This window comes from Aquarana catesbeiana, linkage group LG10 (assembly GCF_042186555.1).
Source record: "Aquarana catesbeiana isolate 2022-GZ linkage group LG10, ASM4218655v1, whole genome shotgun sequence".
NCBI classification, from domain to species: Eukaryota; Metazoa; Chordata; class Amphibia; order Anura; family Ranidae; genus Aquarana; species Aquarana catesbeiana.
In genome coordinates, this window is record NC_133333.1 from 30,567,062 (window position 1) to 30,586,277 (window position 19,216).

The 19,216-nt window shown below is 41.8% G+C and overlaps 1 protein-coding gene and 1 pseudogene across 1 annotated transcript; both read right to left on the reverse strand.

Annotated features, from left to right (window-relative positions):
- Window positions 1–1,415: 1,415 nt before the first annotated feature.
- LOC141110526 (probable G-protein coupled receptor 33) lies at window positions 1,416–3,110 on the reverse strand. The gene has a single exon (XM_073601906.1). It carries the CDS (start codon window positions 2,768–2,770, stop codon window positions 1,730–1,732), a length of 1,041 nt encoding a protein of 346 aa, XP_073458007.1. The 5' UTR covers window positions 2,771–3,110; the 3' UTR covers window positions 1,416–1,729.
- A 7,366-nt stretch (window positions 3,111–10,476) lies between these two features.
- LOC141109993 (probable G-protein coupled receptor 33) lies at window positions 10,477–18,144 on the reverse strand (annotated as a pseudogene).
- Window positions 18,145–19,216: the final 1,072 nt, after the last annotated feature.

Below are 19,216 nucleotides of genomic sequence, written 5' to 3' on the forward strand. Positions count from 1 at the left end.
GAAGCACCTATTGGCCAGGGAGTCTTATGCATACTAACGGTACACAATTTGTCGTGCCACAAACACGAACGTAGTGACGTACTACGAGGAATTTCAGCTCTTGAGCGCCACCCTTTGGGCCCCTTCTGCTAATTTCGTGTTTGGTGAGCATTGATTCCGAGCATGGTGTTTGTACTTTGACTTTTGTGTGACGGATTTGTGTACTGACCATCCGAAAATCAGACGTGGAGCCGTCGTTTGAGAAAAATTTACTAGCCTGTCATCCAACATTTGTTGTCCGAAAATTGGAAAACAATTGTTGAAAGGAGCGTACTAACGGTAAGAACTTCAGACAACAGCCTGTCAAACAACAATCCCCTTCTGATTTTTGTACCGTGTGTACGAGGCTTTACATAAAATACTTCAATACAAGTCCCACTTTAAAGGGCTTCCTGCTGACCTGTGGTTAGGGGACCTTTTGCATAATCATATATATAAAACACCATATAAGAGGACAGACAATGACAACTACTAAATATGGGTAATAAAAAAAAAAAAAAAACTATAGATCTGCCCCCTGCACTAGGTACAATACAAAAATTAGATTAGTGTTCCTTAAACTTAATTGAAAGTTATGAATTTAAAGCATAACTCCATCCAGCTAAAAAAAAAATTGAAAAGCAATATCTAACATGGCCCCACAAGGGGATATACTTGAGACCAGCGCAAAAGGAAGAAGACTAGTATACAACCCTCAGGGGTAAAGGGACAAGAAAGAAGAAGAGGAAGAAGAGGGAGAGCGCACCACTCTCAGTATAGTATTAACCCCTCGCCGACCGTTTACTATACATATACGGCAGCAAGGCGGCTCACTTACGCAGGATCACGTACCTACTATGTGATTCTGCACTTCCGGGCCTGGGGCGCGCATGCCAATCGTTAGGCAGACACCCAGAACGGCGATCTGCCTATGTAAACAAGGTAAACAGATTGCCGTTCTGTCAGTAGGTAAGGCTTTGAATTTGTGTTCCTGCAAAGCAGGTCTTTACCTTCCTATAGTAAAAGCACCTCCCCCACAGTGAGAAAGCACAGGCCAGGCACACATTTAACCCTTTGATCACCCCTGATGTTAACCCCTTCCCAGCCAGTGTCATTAGTACAGTGACAGTTCATATTTGTTAGCACTGATCACTGTATTAGTGTCACTGGTCCCCAAAAGTGTCAGTTACTGTGTCCGCCGCAATGTCGCAGTCCCACTATAAGTCGCTGATCGCCGCCATTACTAGTAAAAAATAACATGCGTTAGCGCCAAAGTGCCGCTCATTTTAGCAGCGCTTTAGCGCTGTTTAAGATGCGCTTTTTGGCTGCTAGCAGGGTGCTTTTAACCCCCGTTAGCGGCCGAAGAATGGGTTAAAAGGACTTGTGTTTTGGCGCTTCCGAAGCGCTTTTCAGCCCATTCTATTCAATGGGCAGGGCGTTTACAGCTGTATATAGCGCTCCCAATCCGCCCCAAAGATGCTGGTTGCAGGATTTTTACTAACGTCCCACAAGCGCACCGCCCCAGTGTGAAAAGGGTCTTAGTTATACTTTAAGTGATCAAGACATACAAGAAGCCAGATGTTGGCTGATCCAACAAAATTCCAGCTATACCTAAAATATGGACGTTTAAGACTATCCTAGATCATTTATGATAGGATATAAAAATGCAATGCACACCAAAGTCACCTAGAAGGAGTTGACAGATTTGGGTTCAAGAGCCTTCTTCTTTTACATCCTTTAGAGCTACAAAGCTTGCTCTTTCCTGTTCTTTCCGATCTTCAAGACTCCTGTTTGCCGTGGAGTTGGTTTCATTGAGAACTAATTCAATTAGGGCCACCAGAGACTTTTTGAAAATGTTTTTGAAGCTTTCCACAATGAACAGGTAAAGTATCGGGGTAAGGCAGTAGTTGATGCATGTAAATAAAATTGTCAAGATCTGTAAGACCTCAAGTATTGTCTCCGGGAACTTGCCAGGCTCTACAGTCATTCCATACCATACATGGTAAGGGGTCCAGGAGATAAAGAAGGACAGGATAGCAGTACACATTATCTTGTATGGTCTGGTAGACCTCGTCAGGTTTTCTCTCTTCATCTTGATAAAAATACTGAGATAACAAATTGTGATTATACCTAGAGGAATTAATAATCCCACAAGCAATCGGAAACTAAACAAGGACCATTTGGTCTGTCGTTCATCCAACTTGCCAGAAAGAGTGTAATCATTGTAGCAATTAGTGATATTATTCCTATATCTTATATTACGAAATACTAGGTAAGGAGAACTTAATAAAAGAGCGAATGTCCACAATGCTGCACAGATAAGAGAAGCTTTGCGAGTGTTCATGTGTTTTCTGTACCAATGAGGGTGAAACACCAAGCAGTACCGGTCAAGGCTAATTGTCGTGAGGATGAATACCGCTCCGTACATGCATACCGATATGAAAGAGTTAACAAGCTTACACATGAACAGGCCAAAGATCCAGTGAGGTCTCATCATCAAATACACAGCAAGGAAGGGTGTGATGAGTGTGAAAAATAAGTTCGTCAAAATTAGGTGAAAGAACCAGGTTGTGTTTACCGTTCTTCTCATTCTGAACCAAAGAACCCAAAGATACAAGGAATTCACAATCGATCCAATGACAAATGTTAAAAGCAGAAGCACAGATGATATCATCTTGGGAGTTGTGAAAGGTTCATAGATTGTTTTGTAGTCAATGTTGAGCGGCCATCCATGTGTTGTATTATTGTCCATTGTCTTTTGGAAAAAATAAAATGCATAATAGACAATTAGTATCTATCAGGAACTGGAGTTCATAAAATTCTTCCTATTTGGTATGTTTAGAATGAAACCACATGGAAAAAAAAACATTCTAGCCTCTGCTGTGATGGTAGGAACTTTTAAAAATGGTTGAATGTGCAACAAATCATAAATAATCAAATTGCAAAATGATGTTCTTTTCCCTTTTTTTTATTTTTTTATTTGGTATATTCTATTCTTTTCTATTTTTTTTTAAGCACTAAGAAAAGAGGGTGTCAATTTCCTATTGCATAAAGTTGTCAGTATAATGAATTTAAGGTATGACATCAAGTATTTGTGATTTAAACCCATAGTATCCAAACTGTGGCCCGGGGGGGGGGGGGGGGGGATTGGGGGGGCAGGTGTGGCCCTTTGCCAACGATGGGGCACCATTCCTCCAACTGATACCAACAATGGGGTACTATTCCTCCCATTAAAACTAGTGATGGGGTAGGGCTTATTCCCATTGATGGCTGTGAATTTTCTACTCCTACCAGCCAAAGTCTGCCCCCCTAAAGCCTAAATAACAGTAAACTGGCCCTTTGTTTAGAATGTTTGGAGACCCCTGGTTTAAACTATGGTGTTGATTTGCTAAAGGCAAAACACTGGGCACTTTGCAAAGTGCACAGTCTATTTGCCTTTAAAAGATCATCTCCTCTGTATCAACCCAACCATTAAAAGCTAATACAAGCTTTAACATTTTAATATTATTTCAATAGTAATCTCTATCATTTTAAAATCTTCAACTTTTAAAAAAAAAAAACCCAGTGATCCTGCCACAAAAGTCCTTGTTCAGGAACTTTTTGTTATAAGGTGACAAGGCTCTGTCCCTGCCTGTCCTGTGTTGGTGACTTATCATGTGAACGTTGAATAGAGACTTTCTCAAACTTTTTACCCAAGAGGAATCCTTGAAGAAATTTTCAGGTCTCAGGGAACCCCTGGTAAGATTAGTCTTTCAGAGGTCATTAGGAAAATGTCTCTAATTGGTGGTGGCAAATGAGAAGAATGTCCCCCTTACAGAGGTGGCCAGAAAGACTACCTTGCAGCCATTCCACTGGCTCTGCCAAGTGGCATTGAACCTGGAACTGTTCAGGCACCATCAGATGGGAGGTCAGTTAGCCACAGCTCAAGAAACCCCTAGCTACCCCTGGAGGAACCCTACCGATCCTTGGAACCCTGGTTGAGAAAGCAGTCACGGTCCACTCTTATCATAATCAGAGAACCCACACTGAGAAATGTCATACAGCCATGGCTGAGGTGTAGGTAGAAACAAAGTAGCTGCAAAGATGTTGCAGAAGATCAGCAGCATTAAATTGCAACATAGGGTGAAATGTGTTAATTTTAAAAACTTAACATGCTTCTGTTTTAAACTTATCAGGCTTCTGTGGAACCCTGGGGTTCCTCCAGAGGTGTAAGGGGTTCCTTTAGCAATGAAAAATTTCTGCCTCTCAGCAAAACCTTGATTGCTATATAAGAAATACCCCTGGGACCGCATTCTTCGAACTGTTCCTTGTCGCTGGTTAGCCTTCCAGGAAGGAGGTTGGAGGAACTTCCACAGAGCTCCCTGTGGGACATACCCTGAGGTCTACATATTTCTACTGAGCCTGTTTTTACCCCCCTGAATAAGGGCGGTCGCAGGCTGTCTGGTAAGCCTCCATTACTTTATCACTAGGTGGTAGGCAGCACCAGCGGTGGAACATAGATCCAGGATTTCGTATTTGAACACCAATATTCTTGGGACTTTATTTTTACTCTCACCCTATTATATCAATTGTATTTTCACCTTTATATATTTTATCATGGTTGATTAATAATATACCAGCTGTTATTATTGGTTGTCATTTATTGCTGTTGGTATTTCATTTATTGATTTAACATATTTCACATTTGGGATATTTATCAGCGCTGCACTGTTCTTTCTATAACATAGGATGAAAGAAGTTTTAATATTTTATTATTTATTTTTGATAAACACTGCTTTAGTAAACTAAACGGCATTGAGATAGGGTTACACTTATTTTAATGCTACATCTCCAACCAACTTGTACATTTGCAACATAAAAAACTTTAGAAATGCTAAAGAAAACAAATAAACAAAAAAAAAAAAAGTACAATAGAACCATAAAGAGACTTACCACTAGTCTTCTGGAGCTTCTTTTTCACTAGAGGCTGATAATGAGGTCATATGCACCCAGCATAGCAGAAGGAAACTGGATTGTTTGTATCAGTGAAAGGCAAGATTTAAAGTTTCACATTAAATATGCAGAGGACTGTGCGGAAGGAAGTGTTCTCTGTGTTTGGGACTTTCAATTCTTATTAAGCCTTTTAATAGAATAGCTAGTAATAGAATCAACTGGACTTATCTTATAGATAGTAGTAGTCACAATCAACTGGACTTATCTTATAGATAGTAGAAGTCACAATCAACTGGACTTATCTTATAGATATTATTCTTTAGATAGTAGTAGTTAGTCACAACCAACTGTTATGTAATATTGAAAATGTTTTGTAGCTTCTCCAAGCAACTTCTTTAGCTGCACGCCCGTAGGACAACATATGATGCCCTTAGGTTGAAGTGGTGATATCTGAATGATGCCTTCAGCTACAGGCATCATTCAGATATCTTTGTTTTCGCCTGGTGAGTCCCTTTAATGTAAAACCCGTCCTAGCGGCTATTCAGCAGGAATAGGGTTGCCATCTCATCCCTTTGGGCTCGATTCAGATCTATGCATGTTGCTTTTGACCATCTCCGCAGTGCTTTTTGCTGTTTTCTTCTGTGTTATTTAACCGTGATTTTACCGCGATTTGCTGTTTTTTTACTTATTTATTGTTGTTTATTTTTAGTGGGTCGGCGGGGGAGCGGTGGCAGAGGAAGAAGAACACCGGAGAAAGAAGACCAGAGAATGAAGAAGAAGACTACAGGAAGAAGTGAGGAAGAAGACATTTTTAACCACTTCAATACAGGGCACTTATACACCTTTCTGCCCAGACCAATTTTCAGCTTTCAGCGCTGTCGCACTTTGAATGACAATTGCGCGGTCATGCTACACTGTACACAAACTAAATTTTTTATCATTTTGTTCCCACAGATAGAGTTTTCTTTTGGTGGTATTTGATCACCTCTGGGATTTTTATTTTCTGCTAAACAAATAAAAAAAGAACAAAAATTTTTGTTTCAGTTACAAAACTTTGTAAATAACTAAGTTTTCTCCTTCACTGATGGGCACTGATGGGGCTGCACTGACGGGCACTGATAAGGTGGCACTGATGGGCACCAATGAGGTGGCACCAGTGAGGTGGCACTGATGAGGTGGCATTGATGGGCACTGATGATGGGCACTAATATGCGGTACTGATGGGGCACTGATAGGCGGCACTGATGGGCACTGATTTGTGGCAGGGATGGGCACTGATAGGCGGCACAGATGGGCACTGATAGGTGGCATGGATGGGCACTGATAGGTGGCACTGATGTACTATTATGTATGGTACTGATGGATGCCAATCAGTGCCAAACAATAATGCCTGCCAATCAGTGATGCCCACTGTGGGCACTGATTGGCATCCATTGTGAGCACTGATTGGCATCCCTGGTGGTCTAGGGTGGCATACCTGGTGGTGTCATCCCTGGTGGTCCTAGTGGCGTCCCTGGTGGTCCTAGTGGCGTCCCTGGTGGTCTGTCAGAGACTCTACAGAGATCATAGTTGCGGTGTGTCAGACTGTCGTGATGCGCGCCCCCGGGGCAGCGGCTCAATATCCTGTAGACGTCATATGACGTCCAGTCAGGTTATTGAAACCACTTTTCCGCTGTCATTTTGCTATATGGCGGGCGGCAAGTGGTTAATAAAGGAATTGTCAAAAACTGTCTATTGTCTTTTGTCACATTACACTTCTTTTTTGGTGAATGGGTAGGGGTACAATGTACCCCATACTCATTCACATAGGAGGGCCCGGATCTGGAGGCCCCCTTGTTAAAAGGGGCTTCCGGATTCTGATAAGCCCCCCGCCCGCAGACCCCCACAACCACCAGCCAGGGTTGTGGGGAAGAGGCCCTTGTCCCCATCAACATGGCCAAAAGCACTGCAGCCCCCATGTTGAGGGCATTCAGCCTGGTATGGTTCAGGAGGGGGGGGGGGGCGTTCGCTCGTCCCCTCCCTTTCCTGACCTGCTGGGCTGCAGGCTCAGATAAGGGTCCGGTATGGCTTTGGAGGGGGACCCCACACCATTTTTTTAAAATTCTGGTGTACGGGGTGTCCCCTCTAAATCCATAACAGACCAAAGGGTCTGGTATGGCTTTGGGGGGGACCCCATGCTGTTTTTTCGTGAATTTTTCTTAGCCATCAATTTTTTTTTTTTTTTTACATTCAGCTGTCAGTGGGGAAGCCCGCCAGCTTATGACTCATCGGTTGTGAAAGATGCGGCCCTCTCCTTAGCAAACAGCTATATACAGTGAATGTTTGACTCCTGTTTGACTCCTGTCATTGGAATCACTTCCATCTGGTGAGTAGGCTGTGTGGCTATTGATAGCGATTGATTACTGCTATTTGATGCTCCGCTGTACCCAAGAAAGATTTGCCTAGAAGCTCTATCCACCCAGAAGCTCTATTTTTCACTTTTTGAACATTATTTTGCACATTTGTTGTATACATTGGATATAATGGTGGACTTTCTTCCTTTTTTAATTTTCCTTTTTTAATTCTCCACATCCGATTAATTTGATAAATTTTGCTTGACATTTTTCACTATGATGATTTAGCATTCAGTTGGCAGATATTATTTCCCAATTTTCACAGTTTTTATTCATAACATGTCGTTTTATTTAGAGTGATTTTGCACTTGTATTTCAATAGGAGCACGGTTTGTAATTAGACAGCTAATTATTTTTTCCTTGTTTTCATCATTATAACGTGCTGCTCCCCAACTAATTCACTTAATTTACTCATTTAATTTTCCATATGCGCGAGTAGGTATTTGTTACCAATTTTCACTGATTCACTTTTTAAGGCACACCCGCAGCAATGGATATTTTTGAATATATGAATAGTAGACCAACTGATACTACTGATATTTTTGCTTCTGCTGAAAATTTGGCACTCAAAGATTTGGAACATAATTTCAAATCCCTAAAAAGTGCTTTGGATAAGAAAATCCGTTCTTGGTGGGATGTAGCCACACTAGAACAGTATGTTAAAAACAAAATGACTCCTAGGCGTCTACGTTGGGACATAGGCCCCAACGATGATCTTGAAGACCCTGATCTGGATGCCCAATGGTTTAATTTCTTTCATGATTGTGAACTTAAACTATTGGACACTATTATTAGCAGGAGACGAGCTAAATTACGTTTATTAGAAAATAAAATTGTTGCATTGAAGGAAGCTATTTTACCTTTTAAAGACACTGTTGAATACAAAGAAAAAAATTTACAGGTACAGAAACATTTAGAGAAATTAGATAGGGATACTAAAACAAAGAAAGTTAAAAGGTATCAATGTGACCTTAAAGACTATAGGGAAAACAAAGTGTATAAATGGCAGGAAGAGTCGGTGGATTTGGCCCTCAACCAATCCATGGACTCTTCCCCAGAGAGACTAGAGCCCACTCAGCCTCCCACTGGCACTCCCTGTTCCACCCCGGGTGTTGGTAACCAGGGGCGTAAGCCCGGTCCCCCCACCCGAGGGGCACCTTTCAGAAGAGGAGGCTCTGTCCCCAGGGGCTCCAGCTACTCAAGTTACCCAACTCACCCCGCCCCCAACTCTAACTCTGGCTATTATGATGGCTATAATGGCTACTATGGAGGCCATGATATCCCCATGTACAATAGATTTCAGCCACTCTATCAGGAAGATGACCCACAGAGAGGGGGTTCCCCTTATAGGGGTTTTCGCAGGAGAGGACATGGAGATCCACCACTTCAGGGGGTCTGGAATCAGAACAGAGGTTATATTGGCCAGAGGGGGAAATGGAGAGGGCGAGGGAGGGGTGGTCCACCCAACCCATCCTGGCACAATACACCGCCAGAGGTCCGGTATGGGGATCAGATGAATTCACATTGGCAACAATGGGAACCACCTGTGTGGCCTACCAAGGACTCCCAAAGAAACAACGCAGAGGAACAAGGGGAGGAAGGAAGAATAAAAAGAAAGAGAGAGTAGTTGGCCAAGGTATTTTCAACTTAAGTAATGAGTCCTTTACCCTCAACGAACTAAAAGTACTCGAGTTGGGTCTCAAATACGCCCCGAATAGAGGATTAAATAAATTTGAGGTGTTCATCGATACTGAGAAATTTGTACGTAAACTGTATATTAAAAAACATTTTGCAGAGAAACGAGTTCTTAATACCCAACCTATGGAATCAGAATACCAGCATAGCGGACTGAGGAATCAGTCTGTTTTCAACCCCAAAAAGTCATCTAACCATTTTCTTGAAACGTTCAAAAGTATGGTTGGGAAAGATATTAGACTTATTAAAACCAAAAGAGGGAAAAAGAAGGGTAACATACAAAAAGGTATAGAGGCGTTAGAAAAAAAGAAAAATATCGCCATCCGGCAAGCGGATAAAGGGGGGGAATAGTGGTTCCAAACAGAGATGATTATATGAAAGAACTTAATAGGCTGGTAAGTGATACCGTAACTTACAAGAAAATTAAAGGTGATCCCACAAAAAAACTTAAAACGTCAGTGAAGGATAGTATATGCAAAGCTAAAGAGATAGGAATTCTCAACAAGAAAGAAGCTAGATATTTAGTCCCTGATGCGCCTAGACTCCCTATAATTTATCAATTGCCCAAAATACACAAAAATCCCCAATGCCCACCTGGCAGACCTATCATCAATGGCATAGACTCCATTTTCTCGAGATTAAGAGAATATGTCGACTATTTCTTACAGCCCATTATTCAATCGTACCCTTCATATCTGCGAGACAGTAAGCATCTTATGAACCTGCTTAAGGATATACCGGTTCAAGATGACACAATCATTGTTGCGATTGATGTCGAATCGCTATATACCAATATGGTTCAGAAGGCTGTTTTGAGAACTACAAGGAGGGCCCTTGATTCTAAGTCCAATCTGAAGGTTGAACAGAAAGATTTCTTGATCGAGATCTTGGAGTTGGCTATGTCTAACAACTATTTTTGGCATGAGGGGTCTTGTTACAGGCAGATCAAGGGTGTGGCTATGGGGGCCAAGTATGCTCCCAGTGTGGCCAATATACTCTTGAGCCTCTGGGAGGACCATAGCATATTTGGAACCCGCGCCCCCGAGATCTGCCTGTACAAAAGGTACATAGATGATATTGTGATTTTGTGGAACGGCACAGTGGAGGCCCTAGAGTCGTTCCTCAGTAATATCAATCACAATTGCTATGGCCTTAGTTTTACAGGTAATTGGAGCAATAGTGAGATTAGCTTTCTTGACCTAATCCTATATAAGAACAATGGTAGAATCCAGACAAAAACCCATTTCAAGGGTACTGACAGGAACAGTTACATACCCACGGCCAGCTGTCACCATCCCAACTGGCTGAAAGGGATTCCTAAGGGTCAACTATTAAGGATCAGACGTAATTGTGACTCCACGTCAGATTACATGTCTCAATCTAACTTACTAGTTGATAGATTCAAGAAAAAAGGGTATCGTGAAAAAGATCTCAGGGCCACTCAATCACTAATCCTACAGATGGATAGGGATCAACTTTTAAAAGATAACATCAAAGAGAATTGCGAACTGGATTATGTTCCTTTCTTAACTAGCTTTAATGGGGACTATAAAAGTGTCGAAAAAATCTTTTTAAAACATTGGCCAGTTCTGTTGGAGGACAGGACTCTGTCCAGCTTCCTACCAGAACGTCCTAGGTTCATCTATCGACGTGCCTCGAATTTACGTAATAAGCTAGCCCCGAATGTTTTAGATCCTCCCAAGAGGGTTCCCACTTTCCTGGATGCAAAAGGGTTTTTCTACTGTAGGAAGTGCAAAGCCTGTAAACTGACTAGAAATAATGTAAGGAAAGTAGAACACTTCACATCCTTTAGTACAGGTAAAGAATATAAAATAGATACGTTTATTACCTGCAAGTCCACCTTTGTCACATACCTTATTGTTTGCCCATGTGGGTTACAGTACGTTGGGCATACTAAAAGAAATCTCTGCACACGTATCAATGAACACCTCACAAATATTAAAAACGGTTTTCCCAAGCACAGCCTCTCTAAACATTTTAGAATCCACCACCAACAGGATCCCAGCTTGGCCAGATTTTTTGGTATTGACAAGCTGGATGCTGATTGGAGGGGAGGAAATATGGTTCAGAGAATATCTAAAAAGGAAACGGAATGGATCTACCAATTGGACACACTTACCCCGGCACGTATCATTGTTGATATTGATTTAAACTGCTATCTGTCCAACTACTGAAAATCTGTTTTTTTGTCCTTTCAGATTGTGAAGGGGCTGTCCATTTCGGTTTCATCTCTTTGTATTCTTTTTATTATAAATTCATTTTAATCTTAATATACTTATGAATATTTTTTGTATTTATTTAATTTAACTTTAATAAATGACATTTGACTTGATTGCGCAATTTGGCATCTTTCCGCAAGATGGCAGTTTGTATGTCGTTGTAAATTCGCAATATTTTCTTTGTATATTTTAGTTGCATTTTGTTTTTTTGCCACAAGATGGCAGTCAATTAATTTTGGTTTAATTCTCCATTAGAGGAGATGTCACCGGATTGGATGCCTCTAATGGTGATGTATATTTAAGGAGGTGGTGTGCCCGTTCGCACGATCCCTGATGACGTCAGAACGTTCTGACGAAACCGGTCGGACGTAAACGAACGTGACACGCCATTTCCTCTCGTACTTAATTTTCCTGCTTTTTTGTTTGTTTTTTGCCCGCATGTACCCGTATGTGGGGAATGTGGTTTTAAGCCGTTTTTAGCCTATTAAATATTTGTCTTACGTCACCATGGGAGCTTTTTATTAATTTCTCCACATTCTCAAACATCCACGGTCTCTGTGACCCACCCTGGGAAGTCCGGTCGCGTGCATCCAAGTAGCACCAGAGTTTGCAGTGAAAAAGGTGCAGCAAGTTAGCAGACTTACAATTCAACACTTTAAACAGTGGCACTCTCCCTCGCCCTCCCTTTTGTTGGGTGAAGGACCTTTTAAAGTTGAACTCTAGTCAGCAGTTCAGAAATTCTTAACTTTTTTTGCACTGTTGAAAGATAACCAGCCCCATTCAGCCTCCTACTCAGCAGTCATACAGCCACCCCCTTCACCAATGTCATCACGTACAATGCAGGACCAGCAGTCCTGCATTGTATGTATGAACAATGAAGGCCTGGGAGCAAAGGAGAGTGGAGGAGATCGCCTGCTAACAGGAAAGTGAGGAATAAAGAAAGTATTTTATGTTGTAGCCCTCAACAAACATTACAGGCTTACTATCTAGGGAAGAGTTAACAAGGGGCAATTTTAAAAAGCTAGCTGAAGTTGCCATTTAAAAGACCAGCCCACCCAAAAATATCAGTTTTCAATGGGTGGTGGAGGGTAAAACTATGTGACTCTTGGCTATATTTCTCAGTGACTTTACTGGTGAAACCTCTGTGCTGCATGTCTGATATATTCATGAGGGTCTCTCAAATTCTGTACCAGATTCTCTATTTTTTTTATATATTATAGAGAATATAATAGAAGATTCTGCAAAGTGCAAAGGTGGGCAGAAATACCCCAAACTCCCAGGTGGACAGGAGCAGCTTTATGCATTATGGCAGATTTATTTCAACTGATTAGGTGTTCAAGACACACAAGAATCCAGAAGCTGGCTGAGCCTGCGAGATGCAAGACTCCAACAATACATACAATATGGTCCTTTAAGAATATCCTAGATCAGTGATCTCCAAACTGTGGCCTGGAGGCCAGATGGGGCCCAATGGCATCAAAGATGGGGCACAATTCCTCCCAATGACACAAAAGATGGGGCACAATTCCTCCCAATGACACAAAAGATGGGGCACAATTCCTCCCAATGACACCAACACATGTGGTCCAGTGTCAATAATGATGGGGCACAATTCCTCCCAATGACACCAACTTGCTCTTTTCTGTTCTTTCCTGTCTTCTCGACTCCTGTTTGTGAGGTTTTGGTCTCATAAGGAACCAACTGAATTAGGGTCACCAGAGACTTTTTAAAAATGTTTTTGAAGCTTTCCACAATGAACATGTAAAGTATCAGGATAAAGCAGTAATTAATGCATCTGATATATTTTTTTAATATTATGTAGGATGCACCAAGAGGATCCGGAGTAAAAGTAAAGGTGGGTAGAACACCCAAACCCTGAAGTGGATGGAAACTGAATTAGGTAGTAGGCAATTCTCCCTGGTTAAAGTAGAACTAAAGGCAAAACTTTTTTTTCACTTTGGATAGAGCAAGGGAGGGTTATAACCCCGGTCAGATTTTTTTTTTCACCATCCTGTCCCATTGAGGAGATTTCACTCCACTTCCTGTCCCAAAGCCTAACAGGAAGTGAGAGTAAATTCCTGCAAATGATGGGAATCTCTTTGGGACCCCTATGTCACCAGAAACTAGTAGTGTCCCCATTGGAAGTTTTCCCCTCTATTATTTTTCTGGGAACAACCCAAAATTTGGGATTTTCTTTTACTTTCACTTTTATGGATAATGGTAAACATGACAAATAGAGAGGATAACTCTCCCTAACAGGGGCACAGACAGCAATGAAAGCCTGACAGATGTTCTAATCCCTCTCCACTCTATCCAAAACTAAAAAAAAAGTTTTGCCTTTAGTTATACTTTAAGTGATCAAGACATACAAGAAGCCAGATGCTGGCTAAGCCAACACAATTCCAGCTATACCTAAAATATGGACTTTTAAGACTATCCTAGATCATTTATGATAGGATATAAAAATGCAATGTCTCAGGACACACCAAAGTCATCTAAAAGGAGTTGACAGATTTGGGTTCAAGAGCCTTCTTCTTTTACATCCTTTAGAGCTACAAAGCTTGCTCTTTCCTGTTCTTTCCGATCTTCAAGACTTCTGTTTGCCGTGGAGTTGGTTTCATTGAGAACTAATTCAATTAGGACCACCAGAGACTTTTTGAAAATGTTTTTGAAGCTTCCCACAATGAACAGGTAAAGTATCGGGGTAAGGCAGTAGTTGATGCATGTAAATAAAATTGTCAAGATCTGTAAGACCTCAAGTATTGTCTCCGGGAACTTGTCAGGCTCTACAGTCATTCCATACCATACATGGTAAGGGGTCCAGGAGATAAAGAAGGACAGGATAGCAGTACACATTATCTTGTATGGTCTGGTAGACCTAGTCAGGTTTTCTCTCTTCATCTTGATAAAAATACTGAGATAACAAATTGTGATTATACCTAGAGGAATTAATAATCCCACAAGCAATCAAAAACTAAACAAGGACCATTTGGTCTGCCGTTCATCCAACTTGCCAGAAAGAGTGTAGTCATTGTAGCAATTAGTGATATTATTCCTATATCTTATATTACGAAATACTAGGTAAGGAGAACTGAATAAAAGAGCGAATGTCCACAATGCTGCACAGATAAGAGAAGCTTTGCGAGTGTTCACATGCTTTCTGTACCAATGAGGGTGAAACACCAAGCAGTATCGGTCAAGGATAATTGTCGTGAGAATGAATACCGCTCCATACATGCATAACAATATAAAAAAATTAACAAGCTTGCACATGATCAAGCCAAAGATCCAGCAAGGTCTCATCATCAAATACACAGCAACAAATGGGGTGATGAGCGTGAAAAATAAGTTTATCAAAATTAGGTGAAGGAACCAAGTTGTGTTTACCGTTCTTCTCATCCTGAACCAAAGAACCCAAAGATACAAGGAATTCACAATCAATCCAAATCCAAATATTAAAAGCAGAACCAATGATATGATCTTGTGAGTTGTGAAAGGTTCATAGATTGCTTCGTTGTCCATATTGAGCGGCCATCAATGTGTTGTATTATTGTCCATTGTCTTTTGGAAAAAATAAAAAGCATAATAGACAATTAGTATCTATCAGGAACTGGAGTTCATAAAATTCTTTCTATTTGGTATGTTTATAATGAAACCAAATGGAAAAAAAAAACATTCTAGCCTCTGCTTTGATGGTAGGAACTTTTAAAAATGGTTGAATGTGCAACAAATTATAAATAATCAAATTGCAAAATGATGTTCTTTTCCTTGAGGTTTTTTATTTTCTTTTTTGTTTTTTTTTCTTTGATATATTCTATTCTTTTCTGATTTATTTTTTTAAGCACTAAGAAAAGAGGTGTCAATTTTCCACTGCATAAGGTTGTCAGTATAATGAATTTAAGGTATGACATCAAGTATTTAAACCCATAGTATCCAAACTGTGGTATCCAAAGGGAGTATTTGTGATTTAAACCCATGGTCTCCAAAATGTGGCCCATGTGCCAGGTGTGGCCCTTTTCTTACCTTTATCTGGCCCTTGGGGCACTATTCTTCCCACTGATGCCAATGATGGGGTGCCATTACTTCCAATGACACCAACAATGGAGCACTATTCCTCCAACTAACACCAAAAATGGGGCACTATTCTTCCCCCTAAAACCAACGATGGGGCACCATTGTCCTCCAACTGACTCCAACAGTGGGGCACTATTCCTCCACTATTCCTCTAATTTTACTGCTGTTTTCTAGCTGGTCTAAAACCACTTTTGACGTAAAGGGACACTTTTTGGTTGCTTTGTACAATCTCAAGTTTCCAGGCAGAAAGAACAGTATATATATTATAAAACTGCATGCAGGGCATTGGACAAAGCACTGGGGACAAAAGAGATGTGAAATAATTTCATACAGTAATGTAATCTGTAAGCTATTACCTTTTGTACCACCACCCCCTCCCTTTAGAATGTAAGCTCTACGAGCAGGGCCCTCCTGTACCTTGTGCATCTAACCACCCCACCCCTGTCACCATCATCTCCATCCTCCTCATTATCCCCCTGTGCCTGGCATCCCGCCATCCCACCCTCTGTCACCATCATCTCCATCCTTATCATTATCCCCCTGTGCCTGGCATCCCGCCATCCCACCCTCTGTAACCATCATCTCCATCCTCCTCATCATCCCCCTGTGACTGGCATCCTTCCACCCCACCCCCTGTCATCTTCCACCCCCCTGCAACTAACTCCAACAATAGGGCACTGTTCCTCCAACTGACTCCAACAATGGGGCACTATTCCTCCAACTGATACCAACAATGGGGCACTTTTCTTCCCATTAAAACCGGTGATGGGGTAGGGCTTATTCCCATTGATGGCAGTGAATTTTCTATTCCTACCAGCCACAGTCTGCCCCCCCTAAAGCCTGAATAACAGTAAACTGGCCCTTTGTTTAGAAAGTTTGGAGACCCCTGGTTTAAACTATGGTGTTGATTTGCTAAAGGCAAATAGACTGTGCACTTTGCAAATTGCACAGTCTATTTGCCTGTAGCCTCCCTGGTGGTATGATTATGTCAGATTTTTGCGTCTCAAAGCGGTACAATTGTTTTGCATAGAAATTTGGCATTTTATATTGTAGGCCTGTAATTCTTAGCAATAACACACTTAAATATGTCAAACAAGAGTCTAGTAGACATCCCGGGTATGATGAAGTTTGAAACACAAAATCATAAATTATAATATAATAAATAAATATAAATAATTACAAAAAATAATAATATAATAATAATAAAATACATTTCCCCACGATTCACTATCGCTCAATTCTGCAAGTATTCTAATTTTACTGCTGTTTTCTAGCTGGTCTAAAACCACTTTTGATGTAAAGGGACACTTTTTGGTTGCTATGGACAAGCTCCAGTTTCCAGGCAGAAAGAACAGTATATATAATATAAAACTGCATGCAGGGCATTGGACAAAGCACTGGGGACAAAAGAGATGTGAAATAATTTCATACAGTAATGTAATCTGTAAGATTACAGTGTACTGTATGTATTATGATTTTTCACTTTTTTGAATTTGCCGCCAGGCTCTGCCCCCGTGCGTCACGACACTAGCAGGGAACGGAGCCTGGCACAGAGAGGCATCGGGTGGAGGACAGAGCCCACGGACACAGCGGGGGGGGGGCATCGCAGGATCCTGGAGACAAGGTAAGTACACTGCATCAGGATCCTGCAATGCAATCCCGAGTGTGGCTCGGCGTTACCGCTAATGGTGCTGAAATTTAACCCCGAGTTACACTCGGGAAAACCGCCAGGGAAGTTAAAAGATCAACTCCTATGCATCAACCCAACCACTGAAATCTAATACAAGCTTTAACATTGTATTGTTATTTCAATCAAAAGTAACTTTTATCATTTTAAAATCTTCAACTTTTAGAACAAAAAAACTGGTGATCTTGCTATGAAAGTCCTTGTTCAGGAACTTTATGTTATAATGTGACAAGGCTCTGTCCCTGTCTGTCCTGCTTTTTTTTTGACTTGTCACATGAATGTTGAATAGAGACTGCAAGTGGTTGTTTCAACACACATTAAGCCAGCTTTTCTTAACCTTTTTACCCAAGAGGAACCCTTGAAATAATTTTCAGATCTCGGGGAAACCCTGGTGAGATTAGTCTTCCAGGGGTCATTAAGGCAATGCCTCTAATATTGGTAGTGGCAAGTGAGAAGAATGTCCCCCTTACAGAGGTGGCCAGAATAACTCCCCTGCAGCTAAGCCACTGGCTCTGCCAAATGGCATTGAACCTGGAACTGTGCAGGCACCATCAGATGGGAGGTCAGTTACCCACAGCTCAAGAAACCCCTAGCTACCCCTGGAGGAACGCTAGCGATCCTCGGAAACCCTGGTTGAGAATGGCTGCATTAAGCAGTCATGGTCCACTGTTATCATAATCAGAAAACCCACACTGAGAAATGCCATACAGCCATGGCTGGGGTTCACGTAGACAGAAAGTGACTGCAAAGAGGTTGCCAAAGATCAGCAGCGCTAAATTGCAACATAGGGTGAAAGAAGTTTTAAGACGGCAATTATTTTTGATAAACACTGCTTTAGTAAACTAAACGGCATTCAGATTGGGTTACACTTATTTTAATGCTGCATCTCCCACCAACCTTAGTGCGACATTCTGTAAATTTGCGACATAAAAAACTTTAGAGATGCTAAAGACAACAAACAAACAAAAAAGACAAAGTTGTACAATAGAACCGTAAAGAGACCTACCACTAGTCTTTAGGAGCTTCTTATTCACTAGAGGCTGATAACAAGATCATATGCACCCAGCATAAAAGAAGGAAATTGTGGATTGTTTGTATCAGTAAAGATAAGATGTAAAGTTTCACAATGAATATACAGAGAGGACTGGGCGGAAGGAAGTGTTGTCTATGTTTGAGACTTTTACTTCTTATTAAGCCTTTTAATAGAATAGCTATAATAGTCACGTTCAACTGGACTTATCCTATAGATAGTAGTAGTTAGTCACAATCAACTGGACTTGTTCTGTAATGTTGACAATGTTTCGTAGCTTCTCCAAGCCACTTCTTCAGCTTCATACGATAACCTTAGGTTGAAGTGGTGATATCTGGATGATGGTTGAAGCTACAGCAATCATTTAGATATCTTTGTTTTCAGATGGTGATTCCCTGTAAAGTAAAAGCCATCCTAGTGGCTATTCAGCTGCTGGATTGCTTTTAGGAATCCCCCTGTGCCTGGCATCCCATCCCCTGTCACCATCATCTCCATTCTCATCATCCCCCTGTGCCTGGCATCTAATCACCCCACCCCCTGTCACCATCATCTCCATCCTCCTCATTATCCCCCTGTGCCTGGCATCCCGCCATTCCACCCTCTGTCACCATCATCTCCATCCTTATCATAATCCCCCTGTGCCTGGCATCCCACCCTCTGTAACCATCATCTCCATCCTCCTCATCATCCCCCTGTGCCTGGCATCCTTCCACCCCACCCCCTGTCATCTTCCACCCCCCTGCACCCCTCTACCAGCCTCCCACCACCCCATCCCCTGTCATCTTCACCCCCCTGTACCCCCCTGCCAGTTTCCTACCACCCCACCCCCTGTCACCATTATCTCCATCCTCATCATAATCCCCCTGTGCCTGGCATCCTACCACCCCATCCTCTGTCATCTTCTTCCACCCTGTACCCCTCTGTCAGCTTCCTACCACCCCACCCTCTGTCATCTTTTTCCCACCTGTATGCCATTGCCAGCTTCCTACCACTCCACCCACTATCATCATAACCCCATACCCCACCTCTGACATCCTACCACCCTGCCCCCTGTCACCAACATTCCCATCATTCCCATGTACCCCACCTCTAGCATCCAACCACCCTACCCCCATTATAATCCTTATCTTTATCCCCTCTGTACCCC

What these genes read in the sequence shown, in the direction of transcription:
- LOC141110526 (XM_073601906.1), bottom strand. Translation starts at nt 2,770, where the DNA reads ATGGACAATAATACAACACATGGATGGCCGCTCAACATTGACTACAAA.